The sequence below is a fragment of the Helianthus annuus genome, chromosome 11 (genome assembly GCF_002127325.2).
Source record: "Helianthus annuus cultivar XRQ/B chromosome 11, HanXRQr2.0-SUNRISE, whole genome shotgun sequence".
NCBI classification, from domain to species: Eukaryota; Viridiplantae; Streptophyta; class Magnoliopsida; order Asterales; family Asteraceae; genus Helianthus; species Helianthus annuus.
The window spans coordinates 16279711-16307437 of NC_035443.2; the positions used below are offsets into that span (position 1 = coordinate 16279711).

Below are 27727 nucleotides of genomic sequence, written 5' to 3' on the forward strand. Positions count from 1 at the left end.
ACAAGGGCCAACAATCCAACAACCCATTCCATTGCAACAAGTTAGGCCACAACATGTATACCCACAATTTCAAAGGCCAAATCAATACCCACTGATGCCCCAACAACCAATTGCACCACAAGGGCCTATACCAAGACCAATGGGTCCTATTCGTCCAAGGGGCCGATTGGGTGTTCCAAGAAGGCATCTTAGGGAACAAGCAAGGGGAATAGAGGCACATTTCAGGCCAATCATTACTCAAAACCCTTCACCGGTGGTTATCCCTCACAACAACCAAGGGAGAACTTTTGAAGTAAGAACAAACTCGTTGCAAAGTTTACCGAAGTACAAAGGGTTAGCAACGGAGGAGCCGTATTTCCATCTAGAGGCCTATGACTCAATTTGCAACACTTTTGGGAGTCAAGGTTTTTCGGCCGATGAAGTCAAGTTAGTCTTATTTCAGTTTTCTTTGGAGGATAAGGCAAAGAAGTGGTTCTACACTTTGCCTTCGGCATCAATATATACATGGGGGGAGATGCAACAAACCTTTTTGGATGAATTCTACACCGCCCAAAAGACCAATGATGCGCGGAAGGGATTGAGAAGCTTTCAACAACAACACGGTGAGATGTTTCATGAGGCGTTTGAGCGTTTTAACATGATGATTAAAAATTGCCCTCATCATGGAATTGAGTTATGGGAGTTGATGAACGCCTTTCATGAGGGGTTGAGTGCCGAAGACGCACGTGATCTAATGTCTATCACCGGAGGGACGTTTGGAACGAATTATGAGAATGAAGATTGGGAGTTTTTGGAAAGCATGGCAACTACATCAAAAAGGAAGGCCCAAGCTTCAAGGAGAGCCCGACCAACCACTAACCGACCACAAGTGCACGCCATAGATGATGGTAATGTTCAAACCACTAATCAAATATATAATGTTTGTGCTTTGTGTAATGAAATAGGTCATGCGGCTGAAAACTGCCAAGGGGTGTTGGAAGGGCAATACGAGGAAGTCAATGCGGTTCAAGGTCAAGGTCAAGGAGGAGGTGGTAGGAACTACAACAACATGAATTCAAACACCTACCACCCCGGATTGAGGAACCACCCGAACTTTAGATATGGGAACCCGTCAAATCAAGCGAACCCGAATTTCCAAGGTAGCCAAGGTAATTTTGGTTCACGGCCATCTTATAATAATCAAGGTGGATACCGAGGCGGAAATAACCAAGGGTATCAAAAACAATACCAAACGGGTCAAGAACAAGGGGGGCTTTCAGGTGGAAACGAGGTGATGGAGATGCTAAAGAGCATGCAAATGGAGATGCAAAAACGGAACCAATTAGACGAAGTGCGAATGCAAAAAGACGAGGTTCGTGATAAAAGCATCCAATCACTAACAACTCAAATGGGTCAATTAGCAACCGATGTGGCGGAACTAAAGAAAGGTAAGGGTCAACTTCCAAGCGACACTAAGGTAAACCCTTCACATGGTTCGTCACGAGGTAATGTTAATATTAACCATGTTAGTGTTCTAAGAAGTGGGAAAGAGTTTAAGGCCAATTTGTCACCCGAATTGGTCGAGGGGGTGGTTGAGGATATCACGGGAATGGAAAGTGATGATGAACTTTCACCGGTTAAACCAAAAGAACCAATTATTAAAAAACCGGGTTTGGGTGAAAGTGAAAAGAATGAAAAAAGTGAGGGTGAACCGAGTCAAGTTCCATTCCCATCGGCCCTACTTGACCCGGGAAAGAAAAATTTTATTGTGTCAAGAGGTCCTCAAAAAGAGGAAATGTGGGATATGTTCAAACAAGTTAAAATAAATCTCCCACTCCTTGATGCAATAAAACAAGTTCCCGCTTATGCAAAATTCTTAAAAGAATTATGTACACAAAAGAGGCAAAACAAGAAAAAAGTGCCTAAGCGGGTAGATTTGACCGGGCAAGTAAGTGCGGTGTTGAATGGGGAGCTTCCTCCTAAGCTCCAAGATCCGGGCACGCCATTGATTAATGTACAAGTGGGTAATTTTCAAATGGCTAAGGCGTTGCTAGATCTCGGAGCCGGAGTTAGCATTTTACCGGGGGGCTTATACGACCAATATGACTTTGGTCCATTAGCAAGGGTGGAGACGACGGTTGTTTTGGCCGATTTGTCTCATAAGTTGCCCCGGGGTATGGTTCAAAATGTTATTGTAAAAATTGATGAGTTTTATTATCCGGTGGATTTCTTAGTGTTGGATTACTCATCGGCGGACCCTAAACAACAACAAAACATAATTTTGGGTCGGCCATTTTTAAGCACCGCACATGCTATTATCGATTGTAGATTTGGTACAGTTGATATGGCATTTGGAAATCGAAAAATGCGTTTGAATGTTTTTACTAACAATTCTAATGCTAACGGTGTTGATGAGTGTTTTATGGCAGACATAGTAGATGGATGCAACCCGCATGAGTATGAGGAGGATGGTTTGGATATTTGCCTGTGTGACTTTTCTGAACAGGTACATGCTTATGCACTACGGGTTGAAGAGGAAGCACAAGATGTGATGGCGATAAAAGAAGGTAGACCACCATGGACCCATCAATTCGAGGGTCTACCGGTGGAAATTGATTCGGGTACAAAACCATCGTTGGAGGAACCCCCAAAGTTAGAGCTCAAGGACTTGCCTAGCCACTTAAAGTACGTATTTTTAGGGGATAATGACACTTTACGGGTCATTATTGCCTCTAATTTGGAGTTGGCACAAGAGCAAAAGTTGATGGAGGTGTTAAAAGCGAACAAGGGTGCTATTGGATGGACGATTGCCGATCTCAAAGGAATTAGTCCATCCATCGTCATGCACAAAATTATCACAACCGAAGATGCCAAACCGACACGAGAAGCTCAAAGGCGGTTGAACCCGAACCTAAGGGAGGTAGTAAAAAAAGAGGTAATTAAATGGTTGGATGCGGGAATCATCTATCCGATTTCGGATAGTGCTTCGGTGAGTCCCACCCAAGTTGTGCCTAAGAAGGCCGGCATTCAAGTAGTCAAGGATGAAAGTGGTGAACAAATTGCCACCCGACCGGTTACCGGATGGCGGGTGTGTATTGACTACCGAAAACTGAATGCCGCCACTTCTAAGGACCATTTCCCGCTACCTTTTATTGACCAAATTATTGAAAAATTGTCGGGTCAAAAATATTATTGCTTCTTAGATGGGTATTCGGGTTATAATCAAATTGCCATACACCCGGATGACCAACACAAGACCACCTTCACATGTCCATATGGCACCTTTGCCTTTAGGCGAATGCCATTTGGTTTGTGTAATGCTCCGGCAACTTTTCAACGATGTATGATGAGTATTTTCTCGGACATGGTTGGAGAGTCGCTCGAAGTATTCATGGATGATTTCTCCATTTTTAACACTACTTTTGATGCTTGTCTCAACGAATTGCAAAAGGTTTTAAAAAGGTGCGTTGAGAAAAATTTAGTGCTAAGTTGGGAGAAAAGTCATTTCATGGTGCAAGAGGGCATTGTGTTGGGACACGTGATTTCGGAAAGAGGGATGGAGGTGGATAAGGCAAAGATACGGGTAATATCATCGTTGCCACCTCCTAAAAATGTTAAGGGTGTACGGTCATTCTTGGGACATGCTGGTTTTTAGCGACGTTTCATTAAGGGTTTTAGTGTTATCACCAAACCCTTATGCAATTTGTTATTAAAAGATGTCCCGTTTGACTTTACTAATGAGTGTATGCAAGCTTTTACTGTTTTGAAGGAACATTTGGTCAAAGCGCCTATCTTGCAACCACCTGACTGGTCAAAGCCGTTCGAGATAATGTGTGATGCAAGCGATACCACTATTGGTGCAGTTTTGGGTCAACGGGTTGACAAGAAGCCGGTGGTTATTTACTATGCAAGCAAAACTTTATCCGAAGCGCAACTTAACTACACCACAACCGAGAAGGAGTTACTAGCGGTGGTGTATGCTTTGGATAAGTTTCGCTCGTATATTTGGGGAAGCAAGGTAGTGGTTTATTCTGATCATAGTGCGGTTCGGTATTTAATGGAGAAAAAGGATGCGAAGCCGCGTTTGATTCGGTGGGTCTTGTTATTACAAGAATTTGATCTAGAGATCCGAGACAAGAAGGGAAGCGAGAATGTAGTTGCAGATCATTTGTCTAGGATTCCGGTAGAGGGGACCGATGATGTAAGTGAAATCAATGAAAGTTTCCCCGACGAGCAACTGTTAGCCGTGTCCACTTTCATTGCCCCGTGGTACGCCCACTATGTTAACTATTTAGCCACGGGTGCCATTCCAACTCATTGGACCAAAAAGCGTCGTCAACAATTCATGGTCCAAGTGAGGCAATACATTTGGGATGAGCCGGATCTCTTCAAGATCAGACCGGATCAAGTTATTCGGAGGTGTGTGCCCGAGACGGAAGTGTTGGAAATCTTAACGCATGCCCATTCATCCGCTTGCGGGGGTCACTTTAGTGGGCATAAAACTGGCTATCGGGTATTATCTTGTGGGTTTTATTGGCCCACTATTTTCAAGGATGCAATTGAGTTCGCCCGGAATTGTGTAAATTGCCAAAAGATGGGTAGCATATCGAAGAGGGATGAGATGCCACTACAACCAATTTTGGTTGTAGAGATATTTGATGTATGGGGAATAGATTTTATGGGTCCGTTTCCGAATTCGAATGGCTTCCTTTATATTCTTGTGGCGGTGGATTATGTCTCGAAGTGGATTGAGGCTATTGCAACGCGAACAAACGACCATTCGGTTGTTTGTAAATTTGTTCAATCCAACATCTTCTCTCGCTTCGGAATCCTGCGGGTCATTATAAGCGATGGTGGTTCACATTTCAAGAACTTTAACTTCGGAAAATTATTGAAGAGGTATAGCGTGAACCACCGAGTCGCCACACCTTACCATCCGCAAACGAGTGGACAAGTCGAAGTGTCCAATCGGCAAATCAAGGAGATCCTCATGAAAACGGTAAGAACGGATAGGAAGGATTGGTCGAGCAAGTTGGATGATGCTTTGTGGGCGTATCGTACGGCCTACAAGACTCCGATTGGCACAACACCTTACCGGATGGTGTATGGTAAGGGTTGTCACTTGCCAATGGAGTTAGCGCATCGGGCGCATTGGGCGATCAAGACAGTCAACGCGGATTACGATGAGGCGGGTAAGTTGAGAAAGTTACAATTAAGTGAGATAGAAGAGATTCGAGATGAGGCGTATGAATGTGCATCGGCTTATAAGGATAAGCTAAAGAAAGTGCATGATGCGAAGTTGCGCAAGAAAACGTTCGAGGTGGGTCAGAAGGTTTGGTTGTACAACTCACGATTGAAAATGTTTGCGGGCAAGCTTAAAAGCAAATGGATGGGTCCGTATGTTATTCGAAGAGTTGGGCGATTTGGTGATGTGGACATCCAAGATGAGCAAACGTTGAAACAACAAACGGTGAACGGTCACCGCTTGAAGCCGTACTTGGAAGGAAATGACATCAATAACTTGGAGCTTGACAAAGCGGGCTACATCTTACGCCCGGTCGAGGAGGAACAACCATAAAAGGCCCAGGTTTGGTGGTAGTGTACATAGTAGTTTTGTTTTGTTTTGTTTGTATAGTTGCACAATTGCCTTAGTTCCTCGAAGTCCGTGTTCGAAACAAGTGTGGGGATATTCGGGTTGCGAATTGCTCTTACATTGTGTTGAGGACAACACGGGATTTTTGAGGGGGTAGGGTAATTTTTACAAGTTTTTGAAAAAATTAAAAAAAAACATAAAAAAATCGAAAAACTTAAAAATCTAAAAAATTTATCACATAAATCTCAATTTTTGTCAAAAGGTGAATGCCCAGCGAGCACCGTAAATTACGGTTTTACCGTAATTTACGGTGGATGTTCAAAAAATATGGATTTTACGGTGTAACTCTACTGAGTTACGGTGAAAGAATTTGGATCCAGTGAATACCGTAAATTACGGTATTACCGTAATTTACGGTGATCTGTTTGGGGCATTACGGTGGAAATAGTCTGAATTACGGTGCAAATTTTGATGTTCAGGTCTCACCGTAATTTACGGTGAGACCGTAAATTACGGTACGCGCAAAACTTGTATCCGTCGGTTGAGTTCCGCTTCGACATAAAAAAAAAAAAAACACAATTAAATCGAAAACAAACAAGCCTGGTCACGTGATTAATCCCTATCCACCCATTCATTCTTCACTTTTCCACCGTCTTCTTCTTCTCCAAAAACCCACAACCTCCATTGTTCTTCCACCTTCTTTCTCTCATAAAACCTTCAATTCCTGTCCAAATCAAGTGGAATTTTGGTCTAAATTGACTAATTTTTCACAAGCTTTGTGATTGTGAGTAGAGATTTCAGAGAAAACACAATTTTGGGGTCGAAATTTGAAACCCTAATTCGAGATAATTTGGGGGTTTTGGGATTTTTAGTTTCACAAGCATCCTTCCATCTTGAAACAAGGTATGAACACTTACTTTGCTATATTATGGTAGTACATTGTGAAAAACAAGGTGATTTAGGTTATGTGTTCTTGCCCACTTGCTTGTTGTTAGGATGTGAGTATGGAATTGTTTATTGAACATGGTTGATGGTTGTAGATGTAGGAATTGTTGTTAAAGTAGTGAACTTTTGGGATGCTCTACATTGTAGAGACACCATGCCCAATTTTTGAAAAGTTCTTGATACACTTTTGGTTCACTAACATCTACAATCATGGCAACAAGCAAGTGTGGGGATGATTTTTTGAAGAGAGTGTTTAATTTTTGTGTTTGTTTTTGTTGTTCCCTCATGTGTGTAGGAAATGGCAAAGACAAAGGAAAAAGCGGGTTCAAGTTCATCTTCATCAAGAGGCAAGGGCAAGGAAAAGGAACAGCTATCAAAGAAGAGGCAATATATGGGTAGGGTAAGCGAGAGCGAAAGCGAAGAAGAAGAAGAGATGGAGTTAGACCCAAGTGATAAACCGGTGTGGAATTCGGGGTCGTTGGATGACCAACCCGAAATCTGGCAGCCAACCCTTTATAACGACTGCATGAACAAGTTAAAAAATAAAGCAGCCGCGTTTATCTGTGAAAAAGAGGTTGATGAACCCCAGTTTGGCCAGTTCGGGGTGTTTGATAAGTTCCGTGCTTTGGGTTGGGAAGGAGCACTCAAGTGTTTTGATAAAGATAAGAGCAATCTGTTTATGACTGAGATTCAGGAGTGGATGGCAACACTTAAATGTCACAACTTCCACAGGCCATCACAAATGAAGTTGATTGGGATGGTACATGGGGTACCAGTTGAAATGTCATTCGATACGTTGAAGAAGCTGGGAAAATATGATAGTCTTCCGGCTAGGGAGTACATGATTCCCACGCTTGATGATTTATTGCTCAAACCAGAGAAGCACGTGACATGGAATAGCATGTTAGCGGATTTGTTTTTGCCCGGTAGGTACGGTGGCGTGTTATACCAAAAAAATCTGAAGATAGAAGCCAAGCTATTGCATACGATCTGTTTGCTTAATGTCATCCCAAGAAGAGGGGATAAAGAACAGGTGAGGTTTCCAGAGATACCTGTTCTGTATTCATTGATGCATGGATCCCCACGCTTTCCAATACGCTACCTGATTATGCACCATTTGTGGATATGCCGGAACAAATACGGGAGAGACATTGTCCCGTACTGTCGCATCATAACGGGTTTAATGAAACAGCAGAAGGCACTCACATCTGAAGACCGGGGTTTAACGAAAAGGCACCAGCCTTTTACTTTGGATAGGTTGGGAAACGTTTGGACATATACTCAGTCTGAACGTTATCACAAGCTGAAATCGGAGGGTCAACGGTGGAGGGCATTGAAATTGGGTGCAAGGGAGTTGTTACCGGGAGAACCGGATGAACCTGAAAGCGATGAAGAGTTGATTCCGAGTGGGGATGATGATTACGCAGACGAGCCACAGGGTGGTGCAAATGTTGGTTTTGGGGTTTTTCATGGTGGTCATGGTGGTACGTTCTACGACTACGCGCAGCAACCGTATGAGCCGGGGTGGGCTTATAGTGGTTCAATGCAGGAGGTGATCGAGAGCCAACGCCCGCCGGCGGCCATTTTTGATACTTGGTCGGGTTCGGAGAGGTCGTTATTTGATCAAAGCACGCGGAATAGCGCTAGTATTGAGCGGGCGCTTAAACATAGCTTCGATCGCAATGAGTCATGGAACCGTACCCACGCATACTCTCGAGAGGTGGATGCTAATAACAGATATCATGATGATCAAATGAGGCGGATGCATGCGGATTGGCATGCCGGAAGGCCGGTGGTTGAAGATCCACAACATGTGGACTATGCTTCATTGCCGCCTTATGATGGTAGCATTTCTTATCCGACTCCACCACTCCACCATTCTCAGTGGCTTGATCCAAGGCGGCAAGAGGGACCACAACAACAAGAGGGAAGCAGTAGCGGCGCATTCGGGTTTGGAGAGTGGAATGATATGATGTCATCCATCTTTGGGCCTCCGGGACCGCGCTACTATTGATCAGGTGGTATTCTCTCTTTTGTATAGTTTGTATATATTTGTGGGTTTATGTTGATTATTGGGTTGGCGATGGTTGGTGGTGTTGTGTTTAAAATGAAAAAACATAAAAAAAATATAAAATGAAAAAATACAAAAAGAAATTTGGGGTTTGAGATGAGAAGCTTTTTGTGGATGTTGATTGAGTTAGTGATCAAAGCCTCCCAAAGCCATACATTGGGGTCAATGTATCCCAAGTGTGGGGATGGGGGGAAATTTTTGTAAGAAATTTTTGTAAGATTTTTGAAAAATTTTAAGCCGAGCAAAACAAATGTGAAATCTTGTCGCCCTAATTTACCCCAAGTTAATGCACCGGCAACCCTTATTACCCTTTTCATTCTTGGTGAGAGTTGTAGCCACACGTGTATATAAATAATCTTTGATGAGAGTGGCTACGGGTGGGGGTGCGTTAGAACTTGTGCTTGAATGCGATTTGAATCCTTAGTTAGACATGAATGTAGAAAGGATAAGGGCATTAGGTAGCCTCGTCGTTGGTGTGAGCGAGTGTGGGATTTGGGGGGTTGGACCTCATAAGTTATATATATGAGCATGGTAGTGAGAGGGGCGGGGGTTTGGTCATTTAGTTGCCCAATTTTGTGCCTAAAGCCTATCATTTGTTTCCCCTAGCTACTTACTTGAAAATTTACCCAAATTTGACCCGGTCTTATAGCGTTAGTGATAGGATTAGTAGTCTTGTGAGTGAAGTAGTTTTGTTTAATGTGATAATGTTTCTTGAAAAAAAAAAAAGAGAAAAGCAATGCTTGAAAAAAAAAAAAGAGAAAAAGAAAAAGAAAAAAAAGGGGGGGGGGGGCTTAATTGTCTTGTATATAGTAGTGCGCATTTGTTAGTTGGTTTTTGGTATTTGTAATAAAAAGACCGGGTTGAATTTTCGCTACTCATATATATTCCATTTCCTACCTATACACCTAGCCACGTTACAACCTTTAAGTCCTTTTGATTTGCATTCATGTTTGACCCATTATAGGAGAATGATTGATTCAGGTACAAGCTTATGATTGTGCATCCACCCGTTTGCCTAGTGTGTGTCTAGCTTATCGTTGCTAGTTTTCACTTGTAGCCGAGAGGAGAGAATTTGTGAGGGGTGTATTGCTTGGGTGTTAAAAAGGGGTCGGTAAAGAAATTGCATGTTTTGTTTGATTTGATTTGATCACTTGTTTTGAAACCATGTTGATGTGTTGCTTGGGACAAGCAACGGTTAAGTGTGGGGATGTGACGGGTGGTCCTTTGGACAACCCTTAAGCATGTTAAAATATGAAATAATCCTCCAATTAGCCGTGTAATTATCTTGAATTAGATAACTACGATGCTTATGTTTCAGGTACGAATTAGGAGCTAAAAGATGGATCAAAGGCAGCTTTTGGAGGTTTTGGTGGAAAACGGGTCAAGAGGAGAACAAAAGAACAACAAGGAAGTGAAGGCAGCCGAGTACCGTAAATTACGGTTCTACCGTAATTTACGGTAGACTATTTTTTCACTTCAGTTTCCACCGTAACACAGGAGATTGGAGCCGTAACAAAATGTTGACCACCGTAAATTACGGTGGAGCCGTAATTTACGGTGGAGCCTGCACGGAAAATATGTAACTGCCATATTATAATCGGTTTTTGGGTGTCTTTTGGTATTATCTCATCATTGACGGTTCTTGGACACTTGGGGAGCGAATTTGGAGCACTGGCTTGCTTTGTGAACATTTCCAATCATTCGGTTTGTGTTTTTAATTTGTATGAACATTAGATTGATGTTGATGATGATTCACCGAGCCATGTCCGGCTAAACTCTCCGGTGATCATCCTAGGTGAATGTTTCTAAGACTTTTGTGTGTTTAATTTCTGCATTTCTAGAATGATATCTTGCACTGCTTGAATGTCATGGTGTATGTTTGGTTGTTTGTAGCGTGTTAATCCATATTACAATCTCTAGTCTTAATCGTACGTTCTTGGTGCCGCTGGCAACCGAGATATCACGGGAAGGGTTAGGGTTGGATATTGGTTAATAGATCATCGGGAAACAACCTCGCGTTATTTAATCCGAGTACTTTGTTCCCTTTTATCACTTCAATCACATATACACGAGTTATGTCTATGTAACTCTTTCTAGTGAAATTGCACACAATTGTTTAAAGAAACTGAAACCTAGGGTGATCATTATTCTCTCCTAATTGTTTACAACCAACTTTGATTTGAATTAGTTCTTAATTTAGTTTTCTAAAACAACAATCCACAATCTTGAATTTTAATTTTCTGCAATTTAGTTTAACTTTAGTTTAAATACAAAGCTATACAATCAACACAATTTCCACATACTCCCTGAGTTCGATACCCTACTACCGCTAACTACAGTTGTTTAGGGATTAAATTTGCGTGACCCACGACATCACGTCAACGCTCCAAACCGTTCACCGGCCGGACTTGGGTGATTCCTGTCCGAGCCGGAGAGACGGGTAAGAACGAAGGTATCATAGTTCAACTCGTTATCAAACTACCTCGATATAATGACAAGTAACCAAACAACCAAGTGTTAGACGAAAGGCAGACCAGGTCAGACTTGCTGGCCGAATGGCTAGGCTGATCGAACAGCCCAGCCGATCGGACACACCAGGCGATCGACCGGGCCAGCCGATCGGCTAGCACATGGCGTCCCACTTTTCCAAACTTTTGAAGTATAGTATTGACGAAGTAGTGTTCGATCGGTTGGGGTGTGACAAAACTGTCTCTTTTCAATATAAACGAAATCCTTCTATCTGGCGGTATTAAACGAAATCTAGTGATAAACGTTCAAGTGCTAGTATTACTTCCGGGTAATATGAGTGCCTCAATAACCCGATCACCGAGTGATAGGACCTGTAGTAAAGTTCCATTACATAAAGCATTCTTTCAATCAATATTTCTTGATAACACCACTGCAACACTGACTTTTGTTAATTATCAATGGTTTGGCAAGCCTAAAAAATAACTCCATTTAGGACATCCGGTGAGTATAGACTTGCATCAAAATTATTATGAAGATATGCTATCCTTAAACCTGTTTATTACACGAGTCTAATAACATTAAAAGTGTTTTCAAAGCATGGAAGTAAACCGGTTTTCAAATTCAAAGCAAGGAAGTAAACCGGTTTTCAAATATCAGATTAACCTATTCTTTACCTTTTTATTATTATAATATAATATAATAATTTATTTAATAGATATTTTAAACATACAGTAAAAAAGTCCTTTTAACAAATAAGAAGGTGTTGCCACACTAACATTATTTGAAATTGTTTATTATAAGTAGAATTTTTACTAATAACTAACTATATATTTAGATAAGTCAAAAGTAAATAATCAATATCTAAGTAAACAATAAAATATTTATTAGTATTAAGTTGTTAAGGAATTTTTTATTGTTTTGTATTAATTAATTAATAATAATAATAATAATTATAATAATAATAATAATAATAATGGTTAATTGAAGAAGAGAATGCCATATGACATTAAGTATACTCTTGTTTTAGTATGAGAATGCCATGTGGCATTATCTACACTTTGTTATTAGTATTAGATAGTGTCACATAGTGTTATATGGTGTTACATATTGTTATACATTGTTTATATGGTGTTATATAGTATTATATATAGTGTTATAATACACTTCTCACACTTTGAGCACTTTTTACACTATCCTTACCCTATATAAAATTTCTCAAAAGTTTACCTCTTTTTGCGTCTCGGAGCGAACACGCCCATTCTTACGAGCTTTCGGCTTGAGTTCGAGCACTACATTGTGTTCAAATCCCTCAAACCTAGGCTCTGATACCAACTTGAAACGCCCAAACTTCTACATCCGAAAGATTATACTTTTATACAATTACTTAACAAAATTCGGGCATGACCCGTTCGCTTTATGAACAATTTCCTGTTTACAATATTCAAACCATTTATCCTATGACAAATTCCATAAAAACATAATGAAAACTATAACATTTAAAGGCTTTTCAAACATCCATCCAAGACATCAAGTTTAAAGCATTTAAAACATTTACAACCAAAGTGTTAACAAAGAGTAAAAACATCAAGTTTAGAGTTTGTAAACGCCAAACTTGGCCTAATTTAACAAAACATTTAACCATTGATGACATTTCAAAAGTTGCGGAAGCGTAATAAGGGCGTTTATGGCGTGTTCGATCCGAGCGAGAGAAAAGCACTTAAGCTTGAGTTTTACCTAAAAACCAATGCGACAAAGGAACTTGTTAGTATGCTTACATATTAAAATTTAATTTCTAGCAACAACATTCAACTTTCTTAGGTCCATTCTTTTACTCACCTTATCATTAATATGTAAACCCCAACGAATGGGTTAACATATATTACTACTTTCCTTCTTTTCTTTCTTTTAAGCGGTCAACCCGTTTAGATACGGTTCGGCAAGCTAACATTCTTTGACATCCTTATTATATATAAATAATCCCATTCATAACGAACCATCATCATAACCAAATCATGAACATTCCCATTCATTCCCAATTGACCCGTCAATACGGATCATTATAACTCCTTATTCTTGACTACACGTTTAATTAGGAACATACCTTCTATATTTAACAAGAAACTAGTGGATTATAAAACTAGCAATAGTCATGGATTTGTATCAATAATGTACAACTATTAACATTACATAAGCTTGTAAGTGAATGGACTTACCTCGTTCTTGCGATTTTTATTGCGAACCAGAGCTTCCTCCTTCTTTCTTGTTTCCTACATATAATCCATCCTTACTTAGATCATGTCATCTATTTACATAACTTTCATATTCATATTAAATTCACATTCCACACATAAGGCAAAACATCCCAATTCACTCAATTTACACGAATCGATTATTCAAGCATTTAATCGAACACTTGGCGTGCGTACATCAATTTTAGCACTAAGTACAAGTGTTTATGCATAATTTCTCTAGTAGGATTCACAACTCTTTTTATCAATCTAAATCACATAACAAATCATTCTACAACATAGTAATTCATCAATTATCTTAGAATTCATACATTCATCTAGCTCAACAACTCAATTTATTGAATTGCAAGATTACCATATTACTAGGTTAAATAGATTTTACTTCAAACCTTTATTACAAACGAATTCAGACATAGAACATCTTCTAAATAACAATTCTAATGCATATCTAAGCTTAATTTCATACTTATTCACAGATTGATCAAAACCCACATTCACTAACTAGAATTAAATCATAAAATCTGACTTGCTCTATGTAGGAGACTCTTAGATGGTTGAGATTTTGATCACATGCATTCGAATTAGGGCCAGAATTCATTCAATTGTTTGTTGATTTGAGAAGCTAGGGCAAGAAGGGTTGTTCCCTTCCTGAACGTTCCCTGCGTCGCACAAACCCACACTCCAGACAATTCCCTTCTTTTATTTTCTTATTTATTGCAAATTTACATATTCAGTCCCTTGGGATTTTTCAAGTTATCATTCTAGTACATTTTCCTAACTTCCTAAACTTCCTTGTTTATTAAAACTTAATATAATTTACTTAAAACTTTTAAACATTCAAATAATCTATTATTAGATTTTTTGGGTGTTACAAATCTACCCCCCTTAAAGGAGGTTTCGTCCCCGAAACCTTAATACGAATGGTTTAATTACATGCATACACATTATGTAATCCAACTCTTTCGGGTATAAATGGTCCTATCACGATCATACATGCCTTACTACTCAAATTTCTTACGTATAATTTACATGCTCACAAATCTATTAAACAAATGCTAATCACAACATCTATGCGGATGATTCTTTTATATAATAAACTACATCCCGTGCATACATATTCACTTAATCTCCTTTTACCCTACTATAACAGGCACACCATTTATAAGCATGTTACCATATACTAATCACGTCACTTCACATATCTATAGTGTCTTAATAAGTTTTACTTATTAAAAACTTAGCCATGTCCATAAAGAAAACATATAAACATACATACCACATGTAGGTCCCCTTGATGTTATGGATCTTCACAGAATCGTCTTTCCAATCAAGAGTGCGGAATCCTCTTTATCAGAATTAGCAGAAAACGTGTAGAAACAGAAACAGCAATTCACTTTCAAACTAGGTTTTTATTGATTATCTATCAAATCTGATTACAATCAATCAAAACCCTAACACTCTCTCAAATTCGTCCAAGCACTATAGCTCTCACGAAAATCCTCACAAAGTCTGTTTTGGCTGATTAACTGATTAACTGATTAACTGATTAACCTGAACCCAAAAGCCTAACCTTGTTTATATACCACAAGGTTTACAAGTGGGCTAGGGTTTCCTACATGGGCAAAGCCCAATTCATTCCCCCTTGACCCAAATGGGTTTAGTTTAGCCCAAACTCAATTATCTCACTAATACAAAGCTAAACCCGCTAACTGTTTATCATTTAACTAATTACAAGATATCCAAAGACCAAATCTAAGCTGTTGTCACAAACATGCACCAACAAACTCCCCCTTGACAATAGCTTCATAAAAACTTTGTCTTGAGTCAAAACTTTGTCTTCAGTCTTCTTGCAATCTTCAAGTAGTCTTGCACTTTCTTTGGTCTTTGGATAGCTTCAGCTTCAATAGCTTCTGTCAGCAACAGACTCCCCCTAAGCTGATGCATCCAATCACCAAATCTTCAACACGTTAGCGTTTGAGTAAACTCCAGTTTAGCATTTGCACAGCAATCTTCAAACTCTTCAAACTTGTCTGCAATATAGAAAGGAGGTTCTACCATGCATCCAATCAAACTCTCATCTTCTCAGCAACTTCTCAGCAACAAACTGCTTCAATCTGTATACTATAAAACAAACATCTCGAGAAACCATAAGAATTTTTCAACAAATTTAAATAAATTATTATTTTTCAAGAGATAGTTAACCTGTATTACAGATTAAGCATTTTCAATTTCATCACCAACACGCAAAACTATTTGTCCAACACACAAGAACCTGCCTGATTGAAAATTTTGAACTCACTTTATAACACTGTCTCCCCCTATCAGTAACAGTTCCTCCAAGAATAACAGTTTTTCGTACGTTAAGAATTTTAAACAGAAAAAGACACTATTTTTTGGATTTTTATATTTTTCTGAAAGCAAGTAAATAACAAAAACAAGAAACACTCTATTTTGTGAGAATCACTGGTAAGAAGATCATATCAGCACAAGCAAACTGTTTCACACAATCATATAATTCTTTATTTAATTTTTCGTGAAAAGCAGTTCAAGACGATTACCAGTATGTTTGTCCACTTAAACAAAATGCATGAACATTTCAAGTACCATTACCATATGATACGTTAAGGTAATTTTATTTTCTGAAATACGAGCGTGTCCCACTTCAGGATATACCCCCACGATCAAGGTATGCACAAAGATTCATCGTAGTAGGTGAGTATACTGATGTCATGCTTTAAGATATCCGGACTGTGTCTAGGTCTGCATATAATCTGTTTTATCATGTTTTAATTGCTTAACTATGAACACCCAAATAAATACAAATCAAATCCTGGAAATATAAACAACACACTCTATCATGCAAGTATCTTCCCTACCACATATTTCACAAGTCCAATCCAGATTTCTGAAATCTTAACTGGGAATAGGTTGAGAAGAGAACAGAATAGATCTTTAGTAGAGATGGTATAATATACAGATCAAATGGGATTTTCTCAGTTTGATATAGGTTTCTTGGGTTTCTTTTGGGCACTAGAGGGCCTCTTTCGGGTGTATTATATCTATAGCGCGACAACGTACAGCTAGGTCAGCATGTATCTGGATGCAGCAGAAGCTGTCGTTGCCTAGCACCTCCAGGTCAGCATATATCTGGATGCAGCAGAGGAGGTACACGACTTTTTTCAGAGAAGATTTCAGAATCAGATCAAAATTGTGTGTATCGGGAAATATACAGACATTCAAATAGAAATGAGCTAATTCCAAGTGACTTTCTTTCCTGGGGTCATGTACAATTTTAGTTCTAACATACAGACAGCCAAGATATCCCTAGTTGAAACTACAGTATAAAGACCCAAAACTTCAGATTTTGGCAATCTATCAACGCAAGAATTAAGGTCATTAAACCATACATCACTGATATGTTCCCCACTCATATTCAGTTCATTTAAGTTTATATCACATTGGTAAGTTGATTATTTCATGCTTTTGCCTACTGGTACATCATATAATGAAGCTGTTATCACACTTAAGCAATTTATAGTTCAAGTTCAGTGTGACAGTCTAACTTGCTGATGTACTATCATCTCTTCTTTTTCACACAGTGAAATCTCATTTTTGATTTTCTATTTTTTTTATGTATTTGATTTTTCAATTTTTTATTGTTTTTGATTTTTAAGAAAACAGTAAACTATTTACAAAAAATTCTTATGAAAAACCAGTTATTCAGGATTCCTCATCCCGTTGAGTTCGACTAAATGTTCAAAGCGAGCCCTGTCAAATGCTTTAGTATAAAGATCTGCCAGGTTATCCTCTGTATCGACTCAGCACTTTGAACTTCAAATTAAATCATTTAAAATATATATACATATCAACAATCTCACATCCCCCGTCATGTGCCTAGAGCAGCCACTATCAACATAAGTTGATAATCCTCCTTAGCAGCTCCTGCACACACTAACTTAGAAATTAGTTAGATTGGGGGACCCAAGCCTTAATGGTCTTGGGTCGTCCAAATTCACCAACCACCGGAACATCCATCCAATATCCATTACTCCTACCTGGAATCTTGGATCTTAGACCTGTTGGAATTTGATTTTGATTTCCACTAGGTCTTTGGTCCTGAGGGTTCCTATATCCATTTGGACAATTTGACCTTTGGAAATTTTGATTTTGATACCAAGAATTTTGATTCCAAGAAGCTTGATTGTTATAATTTCTAAAGCCATTGTTATAAAAAGTTAGACTACCATTATTCTGGTATCGATTTTGATATTGACCTTGACTTCTGAAATTATTTGAATTAAAATTGTTCATTCTTGGTGAACTGCTTCTAGGTCTCTGATATCTGCCTGGTGAAGATCTAGGCTGAAATCTAGGTTGATTTCTTTGAAAACGTGGAACTTGTGGAGTTCCTGTTCCAGCCTTATCTACACCAACAGCAACTTTCTCTGGTTGCTTAGGAGTAGATTTCTTTGGAGAATTTGAACCTTTCTCCTCACTATCACCACTCTTCTCTGGTAATTTTCCTCTCTGTTTGTCACTCATTTGTGCTTCACCATTTTTGTTAGGACAGCAGCTAGCTACATGTCCCTTTGCATGACACCTGAAGCACGATCTCCTTTTCAAAGATTTCTTTGCTGGAGTCTCTGAGGTAGATCCCTTATCAGATGGTGATGATGCCTTTGAAGAATTTTGTTCAGTTTGCTTTGATTCAGATTTTTCTTTGTTTTTATTCTTAGCAAACTCTACATTTGATTCTTTTTCAATAACAGCAGTTTCATTTTTCATATCACTACCTTGAACAAAATTGATCTTTTTAACAAAAGTTTGATTTTTGCCCTTTGGAGGTGAATTTTTCTTTTTCAAAGATTCCCTGATATTGTTCTTCCTAGCATCACCATTCTCAGACCCTTCACCTTGACTTGATGTAGATGCGAAACTACTTGGTGCAGTTGACATACAGGCTGCTAGCTCATCTTCATCAGGGAGGAAAGAATAGTCATGACTAAGAGGAGGTGGGACTTCATTATATCCCACACTAGTCTTGTCATTACTCTTCTTTAACCCACCCATCATGTGTTTCATAACAAAAGACAAATCTCTGAATTGACTTAATTTCTGTTCAAGCTCAATAATTTTGAGTTGTGCATCTGACAACTCTTTGCATTTTTCAGAAATCTCTTTTGTTTTCTCAGCCATCATTTCGTGAGCTAAGTCTATTACTTGAAGCTTTTCGTTTAATTTGCATGTTAAAGCTTCGATTTCACTTTCATAACCTTTTATCTTTTTCAAGTATAGAGATTCATTTCTTTTAGCAAAAAAGTTTGACTCTTTTATGCTAGACATCTCGCTCACCAGACTTTGATTTTGAGCTGACAATCTGTCAACCTCACCCTGTAGTTCACAACACCTCAAACGCACAGAATTAGATTGTACCTCTTTCTCATGAACTTCTGTGGTTTGATCAGCAACAACCTGTTCAACTTCACTCTTTTTCTCTACGTCAGCATCATCCACTTTTACTTCAGTATTCTCCACTTGAGATTCAGCATCACTCACACTAGTTTCAGCTTCAACAACTGGCACTATCTCTGCCATGAATGCCTGAGTGGCGCATTCATTTCCCTGATATCGCTTTTGTAATGCATCCCACATATCCTTTGAATTTGTGTACTTCGTGAAGGTATGCTTGATGCTATCAGGTAAGGATGACTTTATTGCAGCTAAAGCTCTCTTTTCAGCCTCATACACTTTCTTATCAGCCTCATTCATGTTCACGTAGTCTGTTCTACGTCGTCTGCCCTCAAAATCATGTACTGGGTTTATGTACCCATCTTCAATACATATCCACATGCGTGCATCCTGAGATTTAATGAAGGATTTGAAGCTGTTCTTCCATGTGAGATAGTTCTCCACCTTCATCATCTTAGGAGCATTCAAGTTGGCCATGTTCGACATTTTAAACGTTGCAGACTGAGAAAACCGTACAAAATTTTCCGAAAAACTATGATTACCAAATTACACCGTTAGAATCGTCTCGAAAAGACGAATCCAATGATATATAATGTCAAAAACCGAATTCGGGATTTTCCTACGCTTGCCAACGGAAATTGCACCACTTTTCAATTTGCTGCTTTTAAATTTGCTGCTAAATTCGCTGGTGAACCAGATTAATTTCGCTGGACAGGATGTTAATTATGCTAGACTATTTCGCTGAATGGTTAAGTTCGCTGCTTAAGTTCGCTGATCAAATTCGCTATTACGGCAACTGGTAAAATCGCTGAAAACCGTGGTAATTTCGCTGTGGACAATTACACGGTTACCAAAGTCGCCTTTGGATTTTAAGTTCGCCGATCACCGATATATTCAATCACCAAATCGCTGGTGTTTTAATTTCGCTGGTCAGTCAGCGAAATTGATCAAATTCGCCAGTTTAAGTTTGGAAACTTGATCTATTCGAAAATTTGATGATTTTCCAGATTCTTGAAACAAATTCCTGCAAAATCGAATAAGCAAATCAGCAAAGTTTTTACTAAAATCTTGATGAACTTGATGAAGAACACGAAGAACAGTCTTCGAATCTTCAAGGAATTCAGCCAAAATTTGTTCAAAAACAACCAAATACTGTCCTGAAAACCTGCAAATCAGCCAAATCAAACAAACAAACTGATCAAATACTAACAAATTCGCAGAAAACTTAACAGAATTCAAAAATTTCGAAACCCTAATTTCAGGTTTCAACAAATTCAAAATTTTTCACCCAAATCTGCCAACCACAATTCTGAACCGAGCCTTCAAGAGCCTAATGCTCTGATACCAATTGTTGGTTCCCTTGATGTTATGGATCTTCACAGAATCGTCTTTCCAATCAAGAGTGCGGAATCCTCTTGATCAGAATTAGCAGAAAACGTGTAGAAACAGAAACAGCAATTCACTTTCAAACTAGGTTTTTATTGATTATCTATCAAATCTGATTACAATCAATCAAAACCCTAACACTCTCTCAAATTCGTCCAAGCACTATAGCTCTCACGAAAATCCTCACAAAGCCTGTTTTGGCTGATTAACTGATTAACTGATTAACCTAAACCCAAAAGCCTAACCTTGTTTATATACCACAAGGTTTACAAGTGGGCTAGGGTTTCCTACATGGGCAAAGCCCAATTCGTTCCCCCTTGACCCAAATGGGTTTAGTTTAGCCCAAACTCAATTATCTCACTAATACAAAGCTAAACCCGCTAACTGTTTATCATTTAACTAATTACAAGATATCCAAAGACCAAATCTAAGCTGTTGTCACAAACATGCACCAACACCACATCATCGTACTTGCCCTCCTAAGTTTCCGTCCTTACATGTACCTCACAATACTCTATAGTAGGCTTGGGATACCTTTTGGAAGCTTATCGGGGCCTTGAAAGCAAGGAAAAGTGAGAAAGAACGCGAAAAACGGGTTTCTGACGCTGGACCCGCGTAGACAACAAGATAAGGTGTCGGCTGCAACATGGCAAGGCGTCACCGATGCCTCCTCTGCAGCTCAGACGCTGATTTTGCGTTTTGTTCTTTCTACTCACTAACCGTGTGTCCCGAAGGTTCTAATACTTGAAATAAATCATTATTCCAGTTCTCAATTCATTCCATACCTTTCCCAACCCAATCCACATGTTCTTTGGTTAAATCTTTATACTAAAAGTTTTGACTCGCTTACCCCTACGTTGAGGTTTCACCGGATTGACATCGAACGACCGTTACAACCATTCTCATCCTAGCAATTCCACTATTTGTACATCTTTACTTGATTTCAGTTTTTCCAATTATAGATAACTTTATCTAAACAAAATAAGAAGTGAGAGTTATAGTCACTTACATTAAGCGTCCGTATTCGTGATCACTTCCTCACCTCCTTTTGACCCATTTGCCTTTCGTGCTCGCGTCATCTTGATATAATGCTTATCATTACATGTCACCACATTCACATTATTGTTAGCATACAAAATTTTGTATGTCACTTATCATCTCTAGTTCATATCTTGCATTTGACTTTCACCTTTCATTTGTAACAAGCACAAGGCATAGACTCAATAATACATCATTCCAAATTCACGCAAATTTAACATATCATTAAGTATATCATACAAGAATCCATCATGCATCATTCAATCATTCTTTTCTTACAATCATATTAGGATTTCTAATCATGTTATTCTCATACTCATTGACCTTTCTGAAAAGTCAACGATCAAGTATGCAAACTTCCAACTTAAGAACATATGTCCATAACGATGTAGTCGGTTATGCTAATGACACCATAATTATTTCGTACCCATTTAGTATACAACCATGTAATCACCTAATTACATACACAAATACATATAAACAATTTTACACATACTAATGCTTTCATTATCTTACATTTGACAAGCACATACAAGATTAGTCAATTTAACATAATCATAACATCATCCTTCACTAGCAAGTTTATATGTTTTACTTTTAGCACACATTCAATTCTTGATCACAAATTAAGTAATTAATGTAGAACATGGCAAGTATCACCCATTCAAGCACAATGTACAAGCCTCTAAAGCATAATCTTTTCAAAACATATATTTTACCCGAATTCATGTACGAGTTCCATCTATAACACGTTCTTCAAGTTATTTTACACTAACTACATCATTATTATATTTCAATCATGTATGTCAAGTCTTTCTTTCATACAATCTCACATCCTAATTTCACTTAGACATTTCATCACTTGCATTATTCCCATAAACCTCATGTTTGTATTCCTTCTATTATATTATATTTGGCTTACTTATCCACTCGATTTCATCACTTTAATCCATTTGAATAGTAGTAAATTAATAAATATTTAACCCGCTCACAACGGAATAAATACATGACTATTTCAAACATTATATTCTAGCTCGTTGACCCGTTTCTACCGGATTCGTCTACATATTCATTCTAAACATAACATTCTTATTCTTTGACCAATTCGTACCGGATCAGCTGTATGACCATATTAAGCATTTCATTCCGGTTCGTATATAAACATTATTCCGTCTATAATTTTCTATTTATCATTCACAAGTCAAATACTTTACTAACCTTATTATTTGCATAAACAACAATCTGTATCCTGGTTCAGCCCGCCCCTTCATAAGCGAGTGTCGAAAACTAGATTCACCTCGTCCATTCATGTGGCGGGCTTCCACTCGTGTGCATCCTTTCATTAAGTTTACTAGTTTTATCACGCCAATAGTTCGTCCATTCTCCTCTACAATTCAAGAGTTAGCATATTTCATTCAGTTTCCCTCAAGCATGGCATCTATCAAATCATCCTGTTTACATACTAGTCCTTACTAGATTCTTTTAAAACATAATTTGTTTGACCCGTTCATAACGGGTCAATACATGACCATTCCTCAACATATCATTTTCACTCGTTTGACCCGTTTATGACAGGTCAATACATAATCATTTTTTTAACATACTATCATTTTCATTCAGGTGTTCACTGTATTCGGTGTTAACTCACCTACATTTCTTTCACAAATTTCTCACTTATTTGATATACTACATTACACACTTCGTTTCTTACGTACTACTCTTGCAGTTTATCAATTATATGCTAAATTCTGCAGTTTGACTTTTCAAGGTTAATCTGCCACTTATTACTTATTGTATACTTATATTGGATCATGTGTCGTACTTACTTCCAATTCACACATTCTAACAAAACATCATTTCACCGTGTTAGCAGTTGGCAGACAACTTTTCTACCTCATCCATACTTATACCATTCTCTGGGTCGTAGCCCGTCATCCACCCCAACTCACATGAGTTGACTTTTAATATGTTTCCTACAGAATTTTGTTTATATTACATTTAGGTTCATCTCCCTTTCCATCATATTGTCATTGGTCTTACACTTATCCATATAACCCGTTTGACTCCAACAAGGTCGAACCGTCAATACATTTTTTTAACTCAACCTATCCTCGTTTGTTCGTAAGTGCATCATATGTATATATATGCATCATGTTAGTCAAGTGACCTACTTGACTCGACAAGGCTACCGGCATCACTTACTTACAAGATTTATACCTACCTTAGTAGGATGAATAAGCACATTCTCTCCCTCACTTTTACCCATTTCCACCTGTTTATGGATTCGACCTTTTGTTCTTATGTGTTTGGTTAACAGATACTTATGGATTCAAGTCTTTTCATTCTTACTTATGACTCTTATATGTTCGATCCGTATTTGCTTACGGGTTTTACCTTCCATTATTATGTTCCATTCTTATAAGTTTAATCCGTACAACCCTTCCCGTAACGATACCCATTTAAATCCGTGGTATTTGCATCTCCTTCGTTTGCCATCTATAATTACATACTTGTATTAGATAGCATTCCATTCATTCTCTTCGTCATTCTATACTTTGTTAGTTTTTTAATAATTCATTCTCGTAGATCATTTTTTTATTACAAACATTCTAAACGTGTTAATTCAATCATACATTCATTCTTTCACTTACTTCTTATTCCTTCGTTCTTTAATTAATTGCCTTCGTGTTAGTCAACTTATATTCATAGTTTCATTATCATTCACGTTTACATTGTTCGCCCATTGTATATATATATTCCCTCATCACTCCTAATATAAACATTATCTTAAACATTGATTATGAGGCCTTAAAAACTAGTTAAAACAAGTCCCAAAATTAAATCAGCAACATTAAAAAAATTTGCCAGCTTTTTGGTCCCTGGCAGGCCGCAAAAGCCCACTCTTGATCTTACGCGGGGCGCGAGAAAGCCACCGTAAGCTACGGTGGCTACCGTAGCTTACAGTGCTAACTGATTCTTTACGGTGCCAAGCTACTGCCTTACGGCAGCCCATTTGTTTGCCCAATATCTACCGTAGCTTACGATGGCCACCGTAAGCTATGGTAGTGCCCAGCTAAAAAGACCCAATTTTCATATTTGCAACCGTTCCGAAGCGTTCCCGAGTACGGTTTCAAATTCCCCTAATCCCTGAGAATCCTAATACACCATTCACTACTGTAACTTTATTTAAGACTCGTTCTAACCTTTCTATTACTTTATAACTCGTAACATTAATTACTATAAAATTTCTCAAAAGTTTACCTCTTTTTGCATCTCGGGGCAAACACAACCATTCTTACGAGCTTTCGGCTTGAGTCCGAGCACTACATTGTGTTCAAATCCCTCAAACCTAGGCTCTGATACCAACTTGAAACGCCCAAACTTCTACATCCGAAAGATTATACTTTTATACAATTACTTAACAAAATTCGGGCATGACCCGTTCGCTTTATGAACAATTTCCTGTTTACAATATTCAAACCATTTATCCTACGACACATTCCATAAAAACATAATGAAAACTATAACATTTAAAGGCTTTTCAAACATCCATCCAAGACATCAAGTTTAAAGCATTTAAAACATTTACAACCAAAGTGTTAACAAAGAGTCAAAACATCAAGTTTAGAGTTTGTAAACGCCAAATGTAACAACTCTCACTAAAATTAATACTTAGTATGATAATTATCCAATAAGGAAACCCTAATTGAGACACCCAAGTAATACTGTGTAAACCCTAAAATTTCCAGAACAATCAGAATCAGGATCAGGGCCCTAAAACTCAGGGGGGTAAAACCTAGCCAACGATTATCACAATAACTCGTTGTCAAAATTTTAAAATAAAATTCTGTCAAGTCAGCAAGGCTAGTCCCGAACCCAGCTACCCTATAAATAGACTGCTTCCCTTACGGACCGTAAGGGATAAAGGCTTACGGTCCGTAAGCGAGGTCCAAAAATTTGTATAAATAGCCGACATTGGGACTTGAATTCTGTCTTTTGAACGACGTAAATTCGCTTTACGTAGGTTGAGTTATAACAGAAACAATCTGCAACACACACAATTCACGAATCGCTGCCGCAATCAGGGTAATAACTCGATCGCTATTATGATTCAACGTCCGATCGATTATAACTATCCAACGATTGTTTGAGTGCTGCTCAAATTGAGTTATACTTTGTTATTCATCGTGATTTCGACTTGAATGTTTGAGTGCTGTTCGAACTCGGACTATACTCTGTCATTCGTTGTGAATCCGCCGAATTGTTAAGTATTGCACTTGTAAATCGTTGTGAGGGTTTAATCTCGTGAATTGTCGTAACTGCTGTATTAGTTACTAACCCGTTTGTGTGTGCATTGTTATTTAAATTAGGTTAATCAAGGCTAATCAGTAGGCTTATACTCTGCTCGTTAAACCTGCAATGTGAGTCATTCTCTTTTTATCAAACTGTTTTACAATACTCCAAATCATTTTCCAAAGTTATAATTACAGTGATTAAGTTTATGTAATCACCAAATTACAGCCGGTATGTGGGGTATTGTGCACATTACTATTGTTTTATCACTTTAGGTGAGCGAACCTAATTAGTGATACCCGTCACCATTGGGGCAGCCAATGGGGGATATGACCACAGCCACCGAAGCGAGTCGAGTGACAAATACTGTGGGTAGTTGGTTTGATATCAGAAACATTGTAATCTCTCTTAATACTGTAAATTATAACAAATGAGTTGTTTTAGTAAAACTGAATGATTCACTCAGTATTTCCCCGCTGACAAAATCTTTTTCAAACATGTTTCAGGTGATCTGTTGTAAGCTAAGAAAAGTGCCATGGAGCACTACCAGCTTAGAGAAGTGGCTCAATGTAAATAAATAAAGAAACATGTTTTGAAAAATAAAGATTTCCCAGTGAAATCATCTTATTGTAAATTACAGGGTTTTATCCCTAATTTATGTAAACGGGCAGTTTTAATATTAAAGGATCCTGCTTAAAAAAAGACTTCCGCTGTCGTTTAAATTAATACCACAGGATTTCCTGCCTCGCGGCTCTGGACCGGGTCAAACCGGGGCCGAGGGCCGTGACAGGAAAAAGGTGGTATCAGAGCCACTGATTTAAGCTTACTATTGATTTTAGCCTATTGAGAAATACTTAGAAATTCTAATTTCTTTTCTGTGAATATATGTTTTATTAACTGATTAATTGTTATGTTACAGTATGGGTAAACAAAAGCTTTTTCTATCTACCACAAATTAGATACTACAACCACAGAAAAAGGAACCTCTTCCTCAAAACGCCCAGTAGATATGGAAGAAGGGATTTTTGTCCGTAAGGCAAATTATGAAAATCCTCTCACCCCAGATAAAAGAAATTCGATTCTTAAGAAGGGACAAGAGAAAATAAAGAAACCCCAAGTTAAGAAAGTGAGTTTTAATCCAGAAATCCAAGAATTAGGCAATAGTCCACCTTGGGAAGACAAATTAGATGAAAAATGGGCAAATCTTTATATGCTAGCTACCGTAGCAGAGAATGCAAACCTCTGAACTATCAATAAGCCTGGTCTAGTAGAAAATTACTGTCCAGTAAATAAATAAATTCTAGTGTGTTCTCTTTCCTGTTGTCTTTTGTACAAATAAGTATGCAATAAAACTGCAATGTTTATTTGTAAAACTTTGTTTCAAAGTTTTAACTTAGCATTTTTGTGCATTTTGCATATATGCTATACAGCATGAATGAGATATCGGAAGCATTTCAGAATCTCAACCTCTACCCAGTACCAATTGAAGTCTCCCACGACTTTACTGGTTATATTGCTGACATAGAGGAACCTCTGGAATTCCAAGCTCCACCACTGGAAAAAGCAAAACCTAAAAAGAGAAGAAGATATGTAGGATGGAGGAAAGTGCGCAGGAGAAAGCCAGCCACTAGGAAACTCCCAAAAGTAAAAAACCCTATAGACAAAGGAAAAGGAATCGAAATCGGAGAGAGTTCTAAGCCAGCCGAGATAGAAATCAGGGAAAATTCTAAACAAAAAGGAATAGAAATTGGAGAGAGCTCTAGACAACTTGAAGAAATCACATTTCAAGACGAAATAGACCGTCTACTGGCAAATTGTGATGCCATTAGCCCTATCCACAATAATCTATATCCTTACCCGGCCGAAAACCAACTTCCCGTAAATCTGGAACCAGCTATTCCAGACCCACTAATCCACACTCGACCTTTAGGCCAAATGGAAGAATGGTGGACGAATGACTGGCAATTCCAAAATATGATCAACAGTCCTTATTCCCTCCTCCCACAGTTTGATCCAGAACCTATCCCCAATCCTCCAATGAGCAACGAAAACTTAGCCGAACTTCGTCAGTTCGGTGTACAGGGAATAGGATCCAGGAAATGGGGGAACAAATCTCCTGGAAATACGACGAAAGGGAGCGTCGCTACTAAACTGCCAGTTGACCAAAGAATAGTGGGGTTAGGAAGAATGTCTGTATAATAATAGTAGTATAAAAATATAACTCTGTAAAATGGG

General features: G+C 38.4%; 1 protein-coding gene and 1 non-coding gene across 2 annotated transcripts; one reads left to right on the forward strand and one right to left on the reverse strand.

Annotated features, from left to right (window-relative positions):
• Nucleotides 1-563: 563 nt before the first annotated feature.
• LOC118484523 lies at nucleotides 564-669 on the reverse strand. Its single transcript, XR_004873633.1, has one exon. It is a non-coding gene; the product is annotated as a small nucleolar RNA R71 (small nucleolar RNA).
• A 4438-nt stretch (nucleotides 670-5107) lies between these two features.
• Nucleotides 5108-5557, forward strand: LOC118483975. The gene has a single exon (XM_035979802.1). It carries the CDS (start codon nucleotides 5108-5110, stop codon nucleotides 5555-5557), a length of 450 nt encoding a protein of 149 aa, XP_035835695.1.
• The last annotated feature ends 22170 nt before the right edge of the window (nucleotides 5558-27727 follow it).